This window comes from Salvelinus sp. IW2-2015, linkage group LG4q.1:29 (assembly GCF_002910315.2).
Source record: "Salvelinus sp. IW2-2015 linkage group LG4q.1:29, ASM291031v2, whole genome shotgun sequence".
Lineage (NCBI taxonomy): Eukaryota > Metazoa > Chordata > Actinopteri > Salmoniformes > Salmonidae > Salvelinus > Salvelinus sp. IW2-2015.
In genome coordinates, this window is record NC_036842.1 from 68,672,080 (window position 1) to 68,693,557 (window position 21,478).

Below are 21,478 nucleotides of genomic sequence, written 5' to 3' on the forward strand. Positions count from 1 at the left end.
GGAATCTCAGACCATGAGAAACAAGAATCACTGGTCTGATGAAAGATTGAACTCTTTGGCCTGAATGCCAAGCTTCACGTCTGGAGGAAACCTGGCACCATCCCTACAGTGAAGCATGGTCATGACAGCATCCTGCTGTGGGGGTGTTTTTCAGCGGCAGGGATTGGGAGACTAGTCAGGAACGAGGGAAAGATGAAAGCAGCAAAGTACAGAGAGATCCTTGATGAAAACCTGATCCAGAGTGCTCAGGACCTCAGACTGGGGTGAAGGTTCACCTTCCAACAGAACAATGACCCTAAGCACACAGCCAAGACAACGCAGGAGTGACTTCGGGACAAGTCTCTGAATGTTCTTGAATGGCCCAGCCAGAGCCCGGACTTGAACCCGATAGAACATCTCTGGAGAGACCTGAAAATAGCTGTGCAGTGACGCTCCCCATCGAACCTGACAGAGCTTGAGAGGTTCTGCAGAGAAGAATGGGAGAAACTTCCCAAATACAGGTGTGCCAAGCTTGTTGCTTCATACCCAAGAAGACTCAAGACTGTAATCTCTACCAAAGGTGCTTCAACAAAGTACTGAGTGAAGGGTCTGAATACAGTACTTATGTGAATGTGATATTTCCGTTTTTTATTTTTAATACATTTGCAAACATTTCTAAAACCTGTTTTTGCTTTGTCATTATGGGGTATTGTGTGTAGATTGATGAGAGAAAAAACTATTTGATCAATTTTAGAATAAGGCTGTAATGTAACAAAATGTGGAAATAGTCAAGGGGTCTGAATACTTTCCGAATGCACTGTATGTAGTACATAATGATGCATGACAGGATATTTGTGTCAATACACGAGTGAGAGACTGTGATTTATCTTATTGAGGGATCTGTGTCATTTACTGTATTATCTAATATGCATAATTGATAAGCGAGTATGTGTCCTTGCACAATGCAACAGCCCTGCGCTTCTATTTTTGATGCCCGAGCCCAGTAAGCAGGCTTGTCGGGTTGATTTGTGAGCTCGCTGTGAAAGAGCGGTCTAGAAGTGACAGTGGTCTAGAAGTGACAGCCCGGGAGCCCTTAGTCCTGTGGAAAGGTCAGACTGTGACACCTCGAGCACCGCTCCCTCGCGCCGATATTTGTCCTGAGAGTCACGGCTGGCACCCAGTAAGCCTTCTCTGACAGAGCTCTCTCTTAATGAAGTGTGTTATCTGGAGACTGAGTAATGACATGGAGGAGACTACTGCTCCCAGGGACACTTCCTCTGCCATCACAGGTCCAATGAGGAGAGCGCGAGTGACTGAGGCTGACTCTTGCAGTCCAAACTGCCTGGCCTGGCCTGAAGCTCTAGGGTCATACCGTTCTTAATTGTGATGGAGAGGGACATGATGTCGTCTTGTTCTCTGGACTGGTGAGATCCATCAAGATCCAATAACAGCAGCAGCCATCAGGTTGTGTCCAGGCCCACAGCAGCATGTTACCCACAGCAGCATAGGCCCACAGCAGCATGTTACCCACAGCAGCATGTTACCCACACATGGCCAGACATTCCCAGCAGGCTTCAGTCCCCTCTGTGTCAGGAGCTCATTTAGGGAATCCTCTGCTGTTCACCCACACATCACATTGTGCTTGGCATGCTTTAATCGGGTGCATTTAAGGTCCACTGCACCCCATCTGTCAGACTACCAAAAATAGACATGCAGAGCTCTGACCACACTGAGGGCATCATGAACGTCTCTGGTTGTTATGCAAATAGGGACAGTGAGAGATGCTAGATACAGTATATGGATGCTGTAGATATACATTTGGATTAACCACCTTATTTTCCTGACCAAGGCCACTAAATAGACTTCATTCCATTCCCATACTGCTATAGGGGGATACAGATTCTACATGAACTCAAGCAGACATTTTCACATCCTTCACTGTGATGATGTTCTGTTAAACGTAGCCCCCACACAGCATTAGGAGGCTGACATGTTATCAATAGCAGTGTGACTGGTTTATCTGACACCTGATATACTTGACCTTGAAGCATGTTCCTTTGAGAGTGAAGACTTATGTTATGAGCTTATGAGTTTGATTGTGAGGAGCATGTGTGTTTACTGACCCCATTACTGAGCTCCATTAAATGGCCCCCAGTGAGCCAGTGGGGAGGGAGTGAGGTGGCACGTGAGGCCTGTTTTTCCCTGGCATGGAGAGGAAAGTGGAGAGGGAGAGCAGTGGAGCCAAAGATGGTAGATATATGAAGATGTCTTACTCAGGCAGTTTATCATTGGGAAACAATGGTCAAGGTTCCTGTCTATGTAAGTGGGCTTTCTCTCTCGCGTGCGCATGCTTTCCTGCGTGAGCTCACGGTTCCTCCGTAATCTCTGGCATGCTTACGCAAGAGAGGGAACGCCCACTTACACAGACAGGATTTTATTCTATGGGAAACTGCCCAATAACAGCTGGCTCCAGTCTACTTATTGTCCCATCCCCACCCCCACCAGAAAAAAATTGCAAGTGAGATGTCTTGCTTTCTCTACCATCTCTGGTGGAGTGATCAGCGCCAACATTAATCTCTGTTCACTTCCTGGCACTGATTTATCACCTCCTCATCCAAATCACAGTTATTAGTTAAACTGGGAGTTGCAATCCTCTTAATATGTCACACACGTCATGCGTAGAAGACACTACATCAGCAGCTGCATGTGTACATCCACTTCAGCTATTAATATGTAATTTACACCATAATACACACACACACATATATATATATATATATATATATATATATATAGTACCAGTCAAAGGTTTGGACACACCTACTCATTCAAGGGTTTTTCTTTATTTTTACTATTTTATACATTGTAGAATAATAGTGAAGACATCAAAACTATGAAATAACACATATGGAATCATGTAGTAACCCAAAAAGTGTTAAACAAATCAAAATATATTTTATATTAGAGATTCTTCAACAGGTAGCAACCCTTTGCCTTGATGACAGCTTTGCACACTTTTGGCATTCTCTCAACCAGCTCATGAGGTAATCACCTGGAATGCATTTCAATAACAGGTGTGCCTTGTTAAAAGTAATTTGTGGAATTTCTTTCCTTAATGCGTTGAGCCAATCAGTTGTGGCTGTGACAAGGTAGGGGTGGTATACAGAAGATAGCCCATATAGCTATTGCTTTGAAGATTAATTGTATTACATTGTTACTTTATCATGATATTCTAATGATTTAGACTGTAGTTTGTCTGATTTTGTATAGTAATCTGTGAGTTTACAACTACACAAAAAGATGTAGTGAAGATGGCGCCGGAGAGGATGGCTGATGTTTAACCAACCGTGCTATTTTGTTAGTTTTTTTCCCATTGTTTGTAACTTATTTTGTACATAATGTTGCTGCTACTGTCTCTTATGACCGAAAAGAGCTTCTGGACATCAGAACAGCAATTACTCACCTCGAAGGGACAAAGAATTTTTCTTTAATGAGTCGGATGGGAAGGATATACTCCAAACACCCGAACAGGCCCTCATCCCATCATATCGCTGGAGAAAGAACAGTGATTTTGCAGAAAGAGATCGGAGTGCCTTGTGAGGATCAGCGACGAGTGCTTATCTGCCTTTGCCATCCTACTGCTAGCTAACTTCAATCGCTGGAAAGAAATAGGATGAAATGAAAGCACGTACAGTTAAGTCAGAAGTTTCAATACACCTAAGCCAAATACATTTAACCTTTTCTCAATAGGGAGGCGCCATTTCGACTTTGTAAAAATTCGTTCCCAAATTAACTGCCTCGTACTCAATTCTTGCTCGTACAATATGCATATTATTATTACTATTGATAGAAAACACTCTCTAGTTTCTAAAACCGTTTGAATTATATCTGTGAGTAAAACAGAACTCATTTTGCAGCAAACTTCTGTCAGGAACTGAAAAATCTCAAATCGGGGCTCTGTTCCAGGGTCAGTTTATAAATCCATGTATCATATGGGTCGACATGCACCGCATACGCCTTCCCCTAGATGTCAGTAAGCAGTGAGAATTGGAATGGTGTGTTCTAGGTAGATCTGAGGCCGTATAAAAGCTCTTGGAACCGGTGTGCACTCTTTCAACGTTCATCATGACGCAAGACAGACCTCAGGATTGCATTCTGAAAAGCTCTCGTTATAGGCTTTAGATATATCCGGCTCTGATTTTATTCGATATAGGTGTTAAAAACATCATAATGTAGTTATTTTAAACCCGAGTTATATCAGTTTATATCAGTATATTACGATTTTCGGTATTTTCATTTGTGCTGCGTTATAGTGAGTTGGGCACGTCTTCGCCACATGGCTAATGTTTACTGCTAATTCCAAAGTTGAAGACGACAATCTACAATCGAGCAACGATTCTTCTGGACAAAGGACAACTTGCACAAGATTCTGATGGAAGCTCATCAAATAGTAAGAAAATTTATGATGTTAATTCGTTGTTCTGTTGAAAAATGTTAAACTACTATTCCGGCATTAATTTCGGTGCGGTCTCACTTTAACGCACGCTGTATGTCGTAGTAACGTTAATTTTAAAAATCTAACACAGCGGTTGCATTAAGAACTAATTGTATCTTTCATTTGCTGTCCAACCTGTATTTTTTAGTCAAGTTTATGATAGTTATTGATTAGATTAGGTGCCTCTCCCAAGATTTCTCCCGACATTTTGTTTGCAGCTTGGCTGCTATTCTCATTGTATAACCACGATTTGGTGCCGCTAAAATATGCACATTTTCGAACAAAAATATATGTTATGTGTAATATGATGTTAAGGACTGTCATCTGATGAAGTTGAGAAGGTTAGTGAAAAATGTAATATCTTTGCTGGTTTATTCGCTATCGCTAACGTGCATGAATCAATGCTGCTGTGTGGTTGGCTATTGTAGTAAGCTAATATAATGCTAAATTGTGTTTTCGCTGTAAAACACTTAAAAAATCTGAAATATTGGCTGGATTCAAAGATCTTTGTCTTTCATTTGCTGTACGCTGTGTATTTTTCATAAATGTTTTATGATGAGTATTTAGGTATTCACGTTGCTCTCTGTAGTTATTCTAGTTGCTTTGGTGAGAGTTGTGATGGTGGCTGCAATGTAAAACTATGATTTATACCTGAAATATGCACATTTTTCGAACAAAACATATGCTATAACAATAAATATGTTATCAGACTGTCATCTGATGAAGTTGTTTCTTGGTTAGTGACTATTTGTATCTTTATTTGGTCTAATTTGTGATAGCTACCTATGCAGTAAAAAAATGGTGGAGAAAAAAAAGTTGTGTCTTTTGCTATCGTGGTTAGCTAATAGAAATACATATTGTGTCTTCCCTGTAAAACATTTTAAAAATCAGAAATGATGGCTGGATTCACAAGATGTGTATCTTTCATCTGGTGTCTTGGACTTGTGATTTCATGATATTTAGATGCTAGTATTTACTTGTGGCGCTATGCTAGGCTATGCTAGTCAGCTTTTTTACTGATGAGGGTGCTCGCGGATCCGGGATTGGGACCAATTAGAAGTTAAACTCCTGACATCCACAATTCCTGACATTTAATCCTAGTAAATATTCCCTGTCTTAGGTCAGTTAGGATCACCACTTTATTTTAAGAATGTGAAATGTCAGAACAATAGTAGAGAGAATGATTTATTTCAGCTTTTATTTCTTTCATCACATTCCCAGAGGGTCAGAAGTTTACATACACTCAATTAGTATTTGGTAGCATTGCCTTTAAATTGTTTAATTTGGGATAAACCTTTTGGGTAGCCTTCCACAAGCTTCCCACAATAAGTTGGGAGAATTTTGGCCCCTTCCTCATGACAGAGCTGGTGTAACTGAGTCAGGTTTGTAGGCATCCTTGCTCGCACACACTTTTTCAGTTCTGCCCACAAGTTTTCTACAGGATTGAGGTCAGGGCTTTGTGATGGCCACTCCAATACCTTGACTTTGTTGTCCTTAAGCCATTTTGCCACAACTTTGGAAGTATGCTTGGGGTCATTGTCCATTTGGAAGACCCATTTGCGACCAAGCTTCAACTTCCTGACTGATGTCTTGAGATGTTGCTTCAATATATCCACATAATTTTCCTCCCTCTTGATGCCATCTATTTTGTGAAATGCACCAGTCCCTCCTGCAGAAATGCACCCCCACAACATGATGCTGCCACACCCATGCTTCACAGTTGGGATGGTGGTCTTCGGCTTGCAAGCCTCCCCCTTTTTCCTCCAAACATAACGCTGGTCATTATGGCCAAACAGTTCTATTTTTGTTTCATCAGACCAGAGGACATTTCTCCAAAAAGTATGATATTTGTCCCCATGTGCAGTTGCAAACTGTAGTCTGGCTTTTTTATGGCAGTTTTGGAGCAGTGGCTTCTTCCTTGCTGAGCGGCCTTTCAGGTTATGTCGTTATAGGACTCGTTTTACTGTGGATATATATACTTTTGTGCCTGTTTCCTCCAGCATCTTCACTAGGTCCTTTGCTGTTGTTCTGGGATTTATTTGCACTGTTCGCACCAAGGTACGTTCATCTCTAGGAGACAGAACGCGTCTCCTTCCTGAGCGGTGTGACGGCTGCATGGTCCCATGATGTTAAAACTTGCATACTATTGTTTGTACAGATGAACGTGGTACCTTCAGGCGTTTGGAAATTGCTCCCAAGGATGAACCAGACTTGTGGAGGTCTACATAGTTTTTTCTGAGTTCCTGGCTGATTTCTTTTGATTTTCCAATGATGTCAAGCAAAGAGGCACTGAGTTTGAAGGTAGGCCTTGAAATACATCCACAGGTACACCTCCAATTGACTTAAATGATGTCAATTAGCCTATCAGAAGCTTCTAAAGCCATGATATCATTTTCTGGAATGTTCCAAGCTGTTTAAAGGCACAGTGAACTTAGTGTATGTAAACTTCTGACCCACTGGAATTATGATACAGTGAATTATAAGTGAAATAATCTGTCTGTAAACAATTGTTGGGGAAATGACTTGTGTCATGCACAAAGTAGATGTCCTAACCGACTTACCGAAACTATAGTTGTTAACAAGACATTTGTGGAGTGGTTTAAAAACGAGTTTTAATGACTCCAACCTAAGTGTATGTTAACTTCTGACTTCAACTCTATATCCTACCAACGGGACAATAAAAACTGTAATATCTTATGTTTCACCGAGTCGTGGCTGAACGACGACATTAATAACATACAGCTGGCGGGTTATACACTCTATCGGCAGGATAGAACAGCAGCCTCTGGTAAGACACGGAGCGGGAGCCTATGTATATTTGTAAACAACAGCTGGTGCACGATATCTAAGGAAGTCTCAAGGTTTTGCTCATCCGAGGTTGAGTATATCATGATAAGCTGTACACCACACTATCTACCTAGAGAGTTTTCATCTGTATTTTTTATAGCTGTCTACATATCACCACAGACCGACGCTGGCACTAAGACCGCACCCAATGAGGTGTATACCGCCATAAGCAAACAGGAAAACACTCATCCAGAGGCGGCGCTCCTAGTGGCCGGGGACTTTAATGCAGGGAAACTTAAATCAGTTTTACCTCATTTCTATCAGAATGTTAAATGTGCAACTTGAGGGGAAAAAATCTATAGACCACCTTTACTCCACACACAGAGACGCGAACAAAGCTCTCCCTCACCTTCCAATAGGCAATCTAACCATAATTCTATCCTCCTGATTCCTGCTGCCAAGCAAAAATTAAAGCAGGAAGCACAGTGACTCGGTCTATGAAAAAGTGGTCAGATGAAGTAGATGCTAAACTACAGGAGTGTTTTGCTAGCACAGACTGGAATATGTTCCCGGGATTCTTCTGATGGTATTGAGGAGTACACCACATCTGTCACTGGCTTCATCAATTAGTGCATCGATGACGTCGTCCCCACATTGACTGTACGTACACACACCAACCAGAAGCCATGGATTACAGGCAACATTCGCACTGAGCTAAAGGGTAGAGATGCCGCTTTCAAGGAGCGGCACTCTAACCCCGGAGCTTATAAGAAATCCCGCTATACCCTCCGACGAACCATCAAACAAGCAAAGCGTCAATACAGGACTAAGATCGAATCGTACTACACCGGCTCCGACGCTCGTCGGATGTGGCAGGGCATGCAAACTATTACAGACTACAAAGGGAAGCACAGCCGAGAGCTGCTCAGTGACAAGAGCCTACCAGACGAGCTAAATAACTTCTATGCTCGCTTTGAGGCAAGTAACACTGAAACATGCACGAGGGCATCAGCTGTTCCGGACAACTGTGTGATCACGCTCTCCGCAGCCGATGTGAATAAGACCTTTAAGCAGGTCAATGTTCACAAGGCCACAGGGCCATACGGATTACCAGGACGTGTACTACGAGCATGCGCTGACCAACTGGAAAGTGTCTTCACTGACATTTTCAACCTCTCCATGTCTGAGTCTGTAATACCTACATGTTTCAAGCAGACCACCATAGTCCCTGTGCCCAAGAACACTAAGATAACCTGCCTAAATGAATACCGAACCGTAGCACTCACGTCTGTAGCCATGAAATACTTTGAAAGGCTGGTCATGGCTCACATCAACACCATTATCCCAGAAACCCTAGACCCACTCCGATTTGCATACCACCCCAACAGATCCACAGATGATGCAATCTCTATTGCACTACACACAGCCCTTTCACACCTGGACAAAGGGAACAACTATGTGAGAATGCTATTCACTGACTACAGCTCAGCGTTCAACACCATAGTGCCCTCAAAGCTCATCACTAAGCTAAGGACCCTGGGTCTAAACACCTCCCTCTGCAACTGGATCCTGGACTTCCTGACGGGCCGTTCCAGGTAGTAAGGGTAGGTAACAACACATCCGCCACGCTGATCCTCAACACAGGGGCCCCTCAGAGGTGCGTGCTCAGTCCCCTCCTGTGCTCCCTGTTCACTCATGACTGCATGGCCAGGCAAGACTCCAACACCATCATTAAGTTTGCCGATGACACAACAGGGGTAGGCCTGATCACTGACAATGATGAGACAACCTATAGGGAGGAGGTCAGAGACCTGACCTCGTGGTGCAAGGACAACAACCTCTCCCTCAACGTCATCAAGACAAAGGAGATTATTGTGGACTACAGGAAAAGGAGGACTGAGCACGCCCCCATTCTCATCAACGGGGCTGTAGTGGAACAGGTTGAGAGCTTCAAGTTCCTTGGCGTCCACATCACCAACAAACTAACATGGTCCATAGGTGAATAGGGCACGACAAAACCTTTCCCCCTCAGGAGACTGAAAAAGATTTGGTATGGGTCCTCAGATCCTCAAAAGGTTTTACAGCTGCACCATCGAGGGCATCCTGACGGGTTGCATCACTGCCTGGTATGGCAACAGCTCGGCCTCCGACTGCAAGGCACTGCAGAGGGATTAGCATATGGCCCAGTACATCACCGGGGCCAAGCTTCTTGCCATCCAGGACCTCTATACCAGGCGTTGTCAGAGGAAGGCACTAAACATTGTCAAAGACTCCAGCCACCCTAGTCATAGACTGTTCTCTCTGCTTCTAAACAGCTTCTACCCCCAAGCCATAAGACTCCCGAACATCTAATCAAATGGCTACCCAGACTATTTGCACCCCCTCCCCTTCTACGCTGCTGCTACTCTCTGTTATTATCTATTTATAGTCACTTTAATAACTCTACCTACATGTACATATTACCTCAATTACCTCGACAGTGGTGCCACTGCACATTGACTCTGTACCGGTACCCCCTGTATATTGCCCCGCTTTTGTTAGTTACTGCTGCTCTTTAATTATTTGTTATTCTTATCTCTACTTTTTAAAGTATTTTCTTAAAACTGCATTGTTGGTAAAGGGCTTGTAAGTAAGCATTTCAGTGTAAGGTCTACACCTGTTGTATTCGGCACATGTGACAAATAACATTTGATTTGTTACTGTATGAGAACAGGGTATTGAAACACAGTGCCAGTGTGTCAGAATTCTAGTCCACCCAGTCCCAGTACACATGCTCATCACAGGACCAGTGCCATTCCTCTAGACTATAGTTAGATGACTGACACAGTGTTAATCTGACAGCCTGGCTGAGCCTGCAGTATAAAACTCTTAGGTTGTAGGCTAGGTAGAGAGATGTATTAGTTGCCTGCCTGCTGAATGGATCACCACCCTGTTCCAATGAGCTGTAATCATCCCTGGTGTGTGCTTTTGCTAATACCAGCAGTCCTCACAAATGCCTGAGGGAAAACAATTTGTAATGGTGGTGTGCAATGTTTGTTGGAAACTTAAATAACTTATCTTTCTGGAATAATTCAGAGAGTGTGGCTATTATTATGGAAAACATGTTGGTCTGAGTGACATTTTAAATGGTAATCAGTGCTGGGAGCTGGATAAGTCTTTCAGCGATGTGTCAGAGAGGGAGGGGAAAGGCTTGTGAAGGTGGGCAGTCTCCTGTCCTCTTCTATCCTCTCCTTCAATGTCTTCCCACTGGGCACAGACGTCAGTTCAATGTCTAGTTTTGATTTACATATGGTTGAGTTGTCAACTAACGTGAATTCAAAGTGAAATCAGCCAAAAATGTCACTCTGTCATGGACTTTTTTCAAATCAACTCAGTTTTTCATGTTGATTCAACGTCATCACAGAGATTTGGGGGGATTGCAATGATGTGGAAACAACGTTGATTCACCAATTTGTGCCAAGTGAGTTGACTTCTCTTTGATCTCCTATTAATGCCTTTAAATCCATTCATACATCATTAATGCCTTTAAATCTTCATACTTATACTGTGTGATACTTGATGTGCGTTGTTTGGTTATCATAAAGTCTTCAAGACCCAGTATCATATCACCCTCCCCGTCCCTGAGTCATCCCCCTGAACAAATGTCAGTCTAACCCAGCCAGTTGTCAGCACACTTAATCCATTCTCTCATTGTGCTTTAGCTATGGATCTGCAGATGGCTGTAGTGGCTGTCATTAATATTGGATGAATCCTGGATATCTCCACAGGGTCTGGAAAATATGAAGCACGTTCTGCTATCAGTAATTACCTCCCTCTCCCTCAATCTCACATTCTCCCTCATGTCCTCATGAAGTTGTTGAGTTCCTGGGCTGGGCCGGACCACTTGATCCCTATCAGTGGGGATATTGCCTCAAAATTTCCTTTTAAGTTGTTAATTGTGGTCTTTTCTTGTGTTCGCTGTGAGTTTCTCATGCTATTGTTTTTCTCTTCTCTTGCAGCGGGATGCTAAAGGACAGTATCTGTTCGACCTCATCTGCCACCACCTGAATCTGCTGGAGAAGGACTACTTCGGCATCAGATATGTGGACCCAGACAAGCAGCGGGTGAGTGAGTGTGTGTGTGTGTGTCTGTGTCTGTGTTGGATGAAGCATGCTGCGGTAGAGGTGACTGTTTAAAGAGATACAGGGCCAGATTGAAGATATGTTATTTTATTTATTTCTATCAAGGCACAAGGCGAGACCCAGATGCAGACACAGGAGGCAGATGGTTGGAGTCTTACAATGTTTATTAATCCAAAGGGGTAGGCAAGAGAATGGTTGTGGACAGGCAAAAAGGTCAAAACCAGATCAGAGTCCAATAGGTACCAAAGGGCAGGTAGAATCAAGGTCAGGGCAGGCAGGATGATCAGGCAGGCAGGAAAGTAGTCCAGAGTCAGGCAGGGCTCAGAACCGGGAGGACTATAAAAAGAGAATAGAAAAGGAGTACCGGAAAAACATGCTGGTTGACTTGACTAAACATACAAGACGAACTGGCACAGAGAGACGGGAAACACAGGGATAAATACACTGGGGAAAATAAGCGACACCTGGAGGGGGTGGAGACAATCACAGGAACAGGTGAAACAGATCAGGGCGTGACACTTTCATAACACACGCTTTTAGAGAGACACTCATACAATCATCATCATCATCATCAGCAGCAGCAGCAGAGCACAGAGGGTTATTACTCAGAGATGGCTTGTAGCTGCACTGCTTGATTCATGAAGAATTAACATGTGCTCGCTCACATTGTGTGTTTTAGCATCAGAGACAAGACTGGTCCTGCCCATCCTGCATTTCCTATGCTGCCACTCAGGGCTATTTCAGTGGTTGTTGTTAGGGTGAGGGGTTGGCGGAGAGAGGGAATTGATGGAGTGAATGTTGCCAGAAGGATGGGGGATGAATCAGTGCCTGATATACTGGCAAAACCAGAGTCACCTTCTGAACTGACCCTAGAGAGCACTGCCACTGCACAGTGTCTGCTTGTCTGTCTGTCTAGGCAGGCCCAGGCATGCTGGTGGTATAGTATTATAATTTGAAAGACCATCCATTACTGTCATTTATAGAGAGAGCTGTTATCTCTGTATGCCCTTACTGTTCAATTTGCTTCAGTATGATGATGATTTAATTATACAAATCAGGAACTGATAGCATTAATTATATGATTCTTGTCAGATTAGAGATGGATGTTGGATATGAACAGAGACATGTGTCAGTGTGTTTTAGGCGTGAAGCTGACATGACATAACACAGGTTTTCACACGTCTTTCGATGAACTGTCATTCCTGTTTATTGCATTTAACCTGCTTCGTACAGCGATGTAGAGTGATATGAGCGTGGTGTCAGTGTCATTGCAGGATTTTTTTTAGACATGTTTCACTTTTGTCACACTTTGATCATATGTCTTTTTGTTGTTGATGCAGCATTGGTTGGAGGTCACAAAGTGTATTGCCAAGCAGATGAAATGTAAGTCTTTAGTGTCTTCCTCTTCATGCTATGATCATTCTGCTAATTGAGCAATTATAGTTATCATCACCATGGCATCTTTAATGACGCATCATCTAATTTGACTAATGAATGTGCATTTGAATTCAAATGGTAGGAAGTTACTGTATTAGGATTTCAATAGATCAAGATTCTCCATTTGACTGGAAGGACAGAACTGTATGAATTGTCCTTTATGAGAACTCACATAAATCCTAGCAGAAGATAATCCACACAAAATGTCTCTCACCCACTCTCTTGCAAATCATCATGAACTGTGTCTCCCTAATTGTGGATACAGAGCTTAAAGGGAAAATCCAGTCAACATCTATCTTTTGGTATTTTTTTTCATTAGTCCACTGTTGATACAGTACCAAAATGTTTTTCATGTCAGCAGTCAAGTTTTCAAGATATTATCATTATCATTATTATCATTATCATCATTATGATGATGCAAAATAATTTTCCCTTTAAGTGAGATACCGTTTGCCTATTCTACTGTTTACCTATTCTACTGTTTACCTTGTGATGATATGAAGTAAAGATCGAAGCTAATTGTCATTTACAGTAATCATTTGTCAGTGCCCCCTTCACAGATTGCTTAATTCATGAGTGTTTAAATTGACTAGTCATTTTAAATTCTAACTTCATAGTGTCTGAATCAAACACAGGTCAGGTTAGAACTATGCTAGACACTTTTGCAAGGTGGTGCATTTAGAGCATTTTTTCAGTTAATCGTTTGAACTGTGATCATGAAATGTTCCTGACTATTTGGTTCTCCTTTTCCTTTGTTCCCCAGCCCAGCCTCCGTTCACCATGTGTCTCAGAGTCAAGTTTTACCCCCCTGACCCCGCTGCTCTCAAAGAGGAAATCACCAGGTAGGACTTTGTGTGAATCTCAGCAAAGTAGAGAAATGCCAACAACCACTCCCCCAGACTCTAGTATGAAGAGGAAGTCAAGGAAAGCAGACATGAAAGCTTTGTGTATAAACATCTTCAATAACTTTTGCCTTTTCTAAAGCAGTTTCAAAGCAGCGTCTGTTGTTTATCACCTTCTCTCACACTTTTCATTTTCCCAAGAAATGTTTGTGTTCTGAATGCACTGACAGTATTTTTTCCCAGACATTATTGAAGGGCCTCTATAATAAAAGAGCACTTTTTCTAAAAACATTGCAATAAATATTTTAAAAAGACAGTGCTGTTTAAGCTTGTGAGCGAGCCTGCTCTCTGAAGTAGAATGGCTGCTAAATTGCGAGGTTGTGTAGCTGTGCTCTGCGTTGGTCTCTCTGGCTGGCTGACTGCTGAGGGAAGGAGGAAGACTGAGGGTCAATTACGGCTAGCAGACTCCTCTAAATGATACATGATTAGCTCCCAGCTAGCTCAGATTAGAATCACTTATGCATTTCTTCGCCTGACTCTTCTCCCCTGTGCAGTCTGCAATGAGGTCACCCAGAAAAGCCTCTCTGTGCCCTCAATAGGGCCTTTAAACGCCCTCTGATACTCTCTGATTTCAACCACTTGATGATGACATTAAAGAAGCAAGTACGTGTGCAATTGAGTATGAATGTGTTTCTTGTGTCTGTGCATTAGTACATGTGTGTTTGCTAATGTCTATTACAATGTGTGTATGTGTTGAAAGGAGGCACACCAACCTAGCCTGTTTGAATCAGGTGGTTGCCATCTCATATTCATTACCGTCCAGGGAGTCTACACTTAGGTGTGATGAAATGAACACAGAATGCTGAGTGCAGATAATGAATTATGTGAATTATGAATGGATGGAGAGGGGAGGAGAGTGAAGGCTGAGGAAAAGAGAAATATAGTTAGCGAGAGATATGATGAGAGTGGTAGGGCAGGATAGACCACCTCATACTAGAGAGAGGAAGAGATATGAGAATGGTAGGGCAGGATAGACCACCTCATACTAGAGAGCAGGAAAAGATTATGAGAATTGGTAGGGCAGGCAGGATAGACCACCTCATACTAGAGAGAGAAGAGATATGATGAGATGGTAGGGCAGGATAGACCACCTTCATTACTAGAGAGAGGAAGAGATATGATGAGATTGGTAGGGCAGGATAGACCACCTCATACTAGAGAGAGGAAGAGATATGAGAATGGTAGGGCAGGATGAGAGGGAGAGGAGAGGAAGGAGAGGAGAGGAAATAATCAATGACACTGAAGTTTTCTTCAATATAGTTTCCTCATTAATCAAATACTGAAGGGATACTGGACAATATATGGCACAAAGGTTAGATCACACAATGAGGGAAGAGGATAGAGATGGGTCAAATATTCATTTAATTTCACAGCTGTCCTTCACCAAATCTACCGACAGCAGAGATGTGAAAGGCAAGCAGAAAAGACAAAAGAAATGTAGGGCAGACAATAGACAGCATCAGCCATTTAACTGGAGTCACCCAAAGAGAGAAAAGGAAATTTCCTTTTTAGCACCTATGGCTCCTTAAGTGACATACTATTAGCTGTTGTGGAGCTGGCCTAGATGACAAAATTACAGCCGAGGATATGTACACTACCGTTCAAAAGTTTGGGGTCACTAAGAAATGTCCTTGTTTTTGAAGAAATGACAATTTTTTGTCCATTAAAATAACGTTAAATTGATCAGAAATACAGTGTAGACATTGTTATTGTATTGGAAACGTAGCTGGAAATGGCTGATTTTGTATGGAATATCTACATAGGCGTACAGAGGCCCATTATCAGCAATCATCACTCCAAAGTGTTCCAATGGCACGTTGTGTTAGCTAATCCAAGTTTATCATTTTAAACGGCAAATTGATCATTAGAAAACTATTTTGCAATTATGTTAGCACAGCTGAAAACTGTTGTTCTGATTATAAAAGCAATAAAACTGTCCTTCTTTAGACTAGTTGAGTATCTGGAGCATCAGCATTTGTGGATTCGATTACAGGCTGAAAATGTCCAGAAACAAATAACTTTCTTCTGAAACACGCTGTGTACTACTCCCTTCACAGAACAGCGCAAACTGGCTCTAACCAGAATAGAAAGAGTGGGAGGCCACGGTGCACGACTGAGCAAGAGGACAAGTACATTTGAGTGTCTAGTTTGAGAAACAGACGCCTCACAAGTCCCCAACTGGCAGCTTCATTAAATAGTACACACAAAACACCAGTCCCAACGTCAACAGCGAAGAGGCGACGCCGGGATGCTGGCCTTCTAGGCAGAGTTCCTCTGTCCTGTGTCTGTGTTCTTATGCCCATCTTAATATTTAATTTTTATTGGCCAGTCTGAGATATGGCTTTTTCTTTGCAACTCTGGCTTTGCAACTCTGGCGACGCCGGGATGCTGGCCTTCAGCATCCCTGCGTCGCCTCTTCACTGTTGACGTTGAGACTGGTACTATTTAATGAAGCTGCCAGTTGAGGACTTGTGAAGCATCTGTTTCTCAAACTAGACACCCTAATGTACTTGTCCTCTTGCTCAGTCGTGCACCGTGTCCTCCCACTCCTCTTTCTATATTCCATAAAAAATCTGCCATTTCCAGCTACAATAGTTATTTACAACATTAACAATGTCTACACTGTATTTCTGATCAATTTGATGCTATTTTAAAGGACAAAAAAGTTTGCTTTTCTTTCAAAAACAAGTACATTTGACCCCAAACTTTTGAACGGTAGTGTATATTCTTCGCATTCACATGCATGGGTTCTCCTGGGCTCATTTTGGTGTTGGTTGTGGGAAGTTGGTTTCAGGGGAATCTGGGATCCGTTGGGTCGTTTCGCCCACTGTTTCTATCACGTGTTACATTCACGCTAGAATCAATAAATGGGCAATCCTGTACTGTAACCATTGGTAACACCTGCATTGTTCCAGGTGTTAGTCTCAGTCTGCAGCCAGTGCAGCTGCTGTATCTGTCAGGACAGTGCTGCTGTGTTCTGGGATGCTCTGGTCTTGTCTGGATTCTAATCTGGAGGCTTGAACAGAAACACAGTCAGTCGACAATAGCAGCAGTTTGCCTCAGGGCATCCCCTACCAAACCCTGTCCCCAACACACAATTTTTTTTACATCCTTTTGAGATTTATCTGTGGCGATGTCTTGTTGTTGCAATAGATCTAAAAATAAGTGTGGTCTGTAATGTTGATGAATCTCATTAAAGTAGACGGGTGACTGATCCATGACCTCTGACCTTCTTCGCCCACTCTGTTCTGGTCCCAGATATTTAGTCTTTCTGCAGATCAAGAGAGATCTGTATCACGGACGCCTCCTGTGTAAGACGACAGATGCTGCCATGATGGCTGCCTTCATCCTGCAAGGTACAGTGACAGGACCTGCTTGCTCCACTCTCTGCACTGCACTTTCACATAACTTCTCTGGATTTCTCATAAGGATGTAGTTATCACTTTGTAAATTATATGCCCTGAGGGATTCTTACTTCCGTATTGACTGATCTCTACTGTATACTAAAAAGCATCAAATTAAAATGTTAATGCAGACAACACGTGCACCTCCATACTAATTTACACTGTAAAACCATAGCTGATAAAGAAAGATGGGAGAGCTGATAAGTAAGATCAATGCTTTGAATGCTAAACATGTGAATTTCATGCTAGATTGTAAGCCCTCTGCATGATTATCAGGCATCTTGCTCTCAGCAGTATCGTTAGCTGTCAAAGCATGGAGCTCACACGCAGTAGACCCTCGAGAGGCAGGCAGGCTGTATGTTTGAGAGGTACGGCGAGCGAGCCGAAGGCCGCAGAAAGTGCAGTGTTAGGAGAAAGAGAAGGCAGGTCCTTTGGCAGGCGCACTGGCTCTGTTCATGAGGAGGTGCTGCCTGATCACCTCCTTGTCCTCGCTCGCTGGGGGAAAGAATTGTCAGAGCCGCCTGAGGGAGCTCAGTGTGGTATGAAGTCACAAATAAACAACAGCAACCCTGGGCCAGTTTAACTTGTCGTCATTAAGAGCTCTGCTGACATACAGCACAGGCTGCCTGTGATCTAACAACACCTCGGCAAGGGTGCCAGTAATGTGTGTGTAGAACTGTGTAAATACTCACCTTAGCCCTAATAATTCTTGTTTAAGAGTTCACACTTCATCTGCAGTTATTACTGCAAACATATTCTGTATCCACTTTTATAATTTATTGAATGGAAGGATGTTGTGGATGTTAGATATATTACTGTATGTACTGTATGTAACCATGTATGGTTAGACTGTGGTGCTGTGAAATGGTGGATAATTTTTATTAACTGTGTTCCAGCTGAGATTGGGGACTATGACCCTGGGAAGCATCCTGAAGGATACAGTTCTAAATTCCAGTTCTTCCCAAAACATTCAGAGAAGCTGGAGCGACGAATCTCAGACATACACAAGACAGAACTGATGTAAGGACCAATCTACTGTTTCTCTTTAACCTCTCACACGTGCATGCACGTTCAAACACACACTGCACCTATAAGATGAATCAATTTGACTGAGAAAGCACTAACTACCATTGTGCGAATGCTTATTGTCTTGGAAACTAGTTCCTTCACACTCTTCTCAAACATTTGTTTAATCTAATGGCCCACTGTCATTCCAGGGTGTTGCAGAGACAAGATGGTGGGATTTTCTTGAGCACAAAAACTACCTTTCATTAATACAGTCATTATTATGAGGGCCGTGGCCCAAGACCTGTCAGGGAGTGCAGTGCAGTACACCTAATGCAGTAAGATACTGTAGTGTGTGCACATACAAACACACAAAGGCATACATGCACACACACACTACTTTCTCTGCCAGCAGGTTAGCTGATGAAGCATCACTGAGGGTTTCTTAATGATGATACACTCCACTGGGCACAAACTGGTTAAATCAATGTAGTTTCAACATAATTTGTCAACATATTGTAACATGGAATCTATGTGGAAAATATATTGAATTTGTACCTTTGAAATGTCAGATCAATATAAGATCCATTAACAGAAAAAAATAAAAGGCTCCTATTGCACCTCCTATTGGAGAGTTGATCTATCTACAGCTATCCCTTTGGGCTCATCCAGGGTTTTAGCCCAGCCCTTGCTTAGCTTTGATATTTCTCATTGACTATTGCCAATGTGTTATCATGAGAATGATTGTTGAGAAATCTCGACTTAATAGTTGAAATATTGCTATCAAAGTCATTCCAAAGGTTTTTTTTTTATTTTTATTTTTTTTATTTTACCTTTATTTAACCAGGTAGGCTAGTTGAGAACAAGTTCTCATTTACAACTGCGACCTGGCCAAGATAAAGCATAGCAGTGTGAACAGACAACAACACAGAGTTACACATGGAGTAAACAATAAACAAGTCAATAACACAGTAGGGGAAAAAATTTGTCTATATACATTGTGTGCAAAAGGCATGAGGAGGTAGGCAATAAATAGGCCATAGGAGCGAATAATTACAATTTAGCAGATTAACACTGGAGTGATAAATCATCAGATGATCATGTGCAAGTAGAGATACTGGTGTGCAAAAGAGCAGAAAAGTAAATAAATAAAAACAGTAAGGGGATGAGGTAGGTAAATTGGGTGGGCTGTTTACAGATGGACTATGTACAGCTGCAGCGATCGGTTAGCTGCTCAGATAGCAGATGTTTAAAGTTGGTGAGGGAAATAAAAGTCTCCAACTTCAGCGATTTTTGCAATTCGTTCCAGTCACAGGCAGCAGAGAACWGGAAGGAAAGGCGGCCAAATGAGGTGTTGGCTTTTGGGATGATCAGTGAGATATACCTGCTGGAGCGCGTGCTACGGGTGGGTGTTGTTATCGTGACCAGTGAACTGAGATAAGGCGGCACTTTACCTAGCATAGCCTTGTAGATGACCTGGAGCCAGTGGGTCTGGCGACGAATATGTAGCGAGGGCCAGCCGACTAGAGCATACAGGTCGCAGTGGTGGGTGGTATAAGGTGTTTTAGTAACAAAACGGATGGCACTATGATAAACTGCATCTAGTTTGCTGAGTAGAGTATTGGAAGCTATTTTGTAGATGACACCGCCGAAGTCGAGGATCGGTAGGATAGTCAGTTTTACTAGGGTAAGTTTGGCGGCGTGAGTGAAGGAGGCTTTGTTGCGAAATAGAAAGCCGATTCTTGATTTMATTTWGGATTGGAGATGTTTAYTATGAGTCTYGAAGGAGAGTTTAKAGTCTAGCCAGACACCTAGGTYTTTYTAGATGTSCACATATTCTAGGTCGGAACCGTCCAGGGTGGTGATGCTAGTCGGGCGGGCGGGTGCAGGCAGCGAACGGTTGAAAAGCATGCATTTGGTTTTACTAGCGTTTAAGAGCAGTTGGAGGCCACGGAAGGAGTGTTATATGGCATTGAAGCTCGTTTGGAGGTTAGATAGAACAGTGTCCAAGGAAGGGCCAGAAGTATACAGAATGGTGTCGTCTGCGTAGAGGTGGATCAGGGAATCGCCCGCAGCAAGACCAACATCATTGATATATACAGAGAAAAGAGTCGGCCCGAGAATTGAAACCTGTGGTACCCCCATAGACTGCCAGAGGACCGGACAATGTATGTTCAATAGAGCAAATGAAATGTAACCATACTTTATCAATCATACAGTATATCATCAATGATGCTATTTAAGCCTACAGTGTATAGCATTTGGGAAGTCATCAACAGCTATTGTTTAAGTTCAGCCCAGGATTCAACTAAAAATAGATAATACAAAGGGTGCCTTCGGAATGTATTCAGACCCCTTGACTTTTTCCACATTTTGTTAGGTTACAGCCTTATTCTAAAATTGATTAAACAAATGTTTCTTGATCAATCTACACAACAAAGCAAAAACAGGTTTTTAGACATTTCTGATAATTTAGTCAACTGAAATATCACATTTTACATAAGTATTCAGACCCTTTACTCAGTACTTTGTTGAAGCACCTTTGGCGGCGATTATAGACTTGAGTCTTCTTGGTTATGACGCTACAAGCTTGGCACACCTGTATTTGGGGAGTTTCTCCCATTCTTCTCTGCAGATCCTCTCAAGCTCTGTCAGGTTGGATGGGGAGCGTTGCTGCACAGCTATTTTCAGGTCTCTCCAGAGATGTTCGATCGGGTTCAAGTCCGGTCTCTGGCTGGGCCACTCAAAGACATTCAGAGACTTGTCCTGAAGCCAGTCCTGCATTGTCTTGGCTGTGTGCTTAGGTTCGTTGAGGTGAACCTTCGTCCCAGTCTGAGGTCCTGAGCGCTCTGGAGCAGGTTTTCACCAAGGATCTCTCTGTACTTTGCTCCGTTCACCTTTGCCTTGATCCTGACTAGTCTCCCAGTCCCTGCCGCTGAAAAACATCCGCACAGCATGATGCTTCACCGTAGGGATGGTGCCAGGTTTCCTCCAGACGTGACGCTTGGCATTCAGGCCAAAGAGTTCAATCTTGGTTTCATCAGACCACAGAATCTTGTTTCTCATGGTCTGAGGGTTTTTAGGTGCCTTTTGGCAAACTCCAAGCGGGCTGTCATGTGCCTTTTACTGAGGAGTGGCTTCCGTCTGGCCACTCTACCATAATGTCCTGATTGGTGGAGTGCTGCAGAGATGGTTGTCCTTCTGGAAGGTTCTCCCATCTCCACAAAGGAACTCTAGAGCTCTGACAGAGTGACCATCTGGTTCTTGGTCACCTCCCTGACCAAGGCCCTTTTCCCCCGTTTGCTCAGTTTGGCCAGGCAGCCAGCTCTAGGAAGAGTCATGGTGGTA

The 21,478-nt window shown here is 42.9% G+C and overlaps 1 protein-coding gene across 3 annotated transcripts in view; it reads left to right on the plus strand.

The window, feature by feature from the left end:
* LOC111962426 (FERM domain-containing protein 5) overlaps window positions 1-21,478 on the plus strand; it is a 144,288-nt gene that overhangs the window by 103,236 nt on the left and 19,574 nt on the right. For all 3 annotated transcript variants that reach the window (XM_023985505.2, XM_023985507.2, XM_023985506.2), the window contains exons 2-6: window positions 11,260-11,364; window positions 12,723-12,765; window positions 13,583-13,661; window positions 16,980-17,077; window positions 18,022-18,145. In XM_023985505.2, the coding sequence (XP_023841273.1) occupies window positions 11,260-11,364; window positions 12,723-12,765; window positions 13,583-13,661; window positions 16,980-17,077; window positions 18,022-18,145 (449 nt within the window). The remainder of the gene's footprint in view (window positions 1-11,259; window positions 11,365-12,722; window positions 12,766-13,582; window positions 13,662-16,979; window positions 17,078-18,021; window positions 18,146-21,478) is intronic.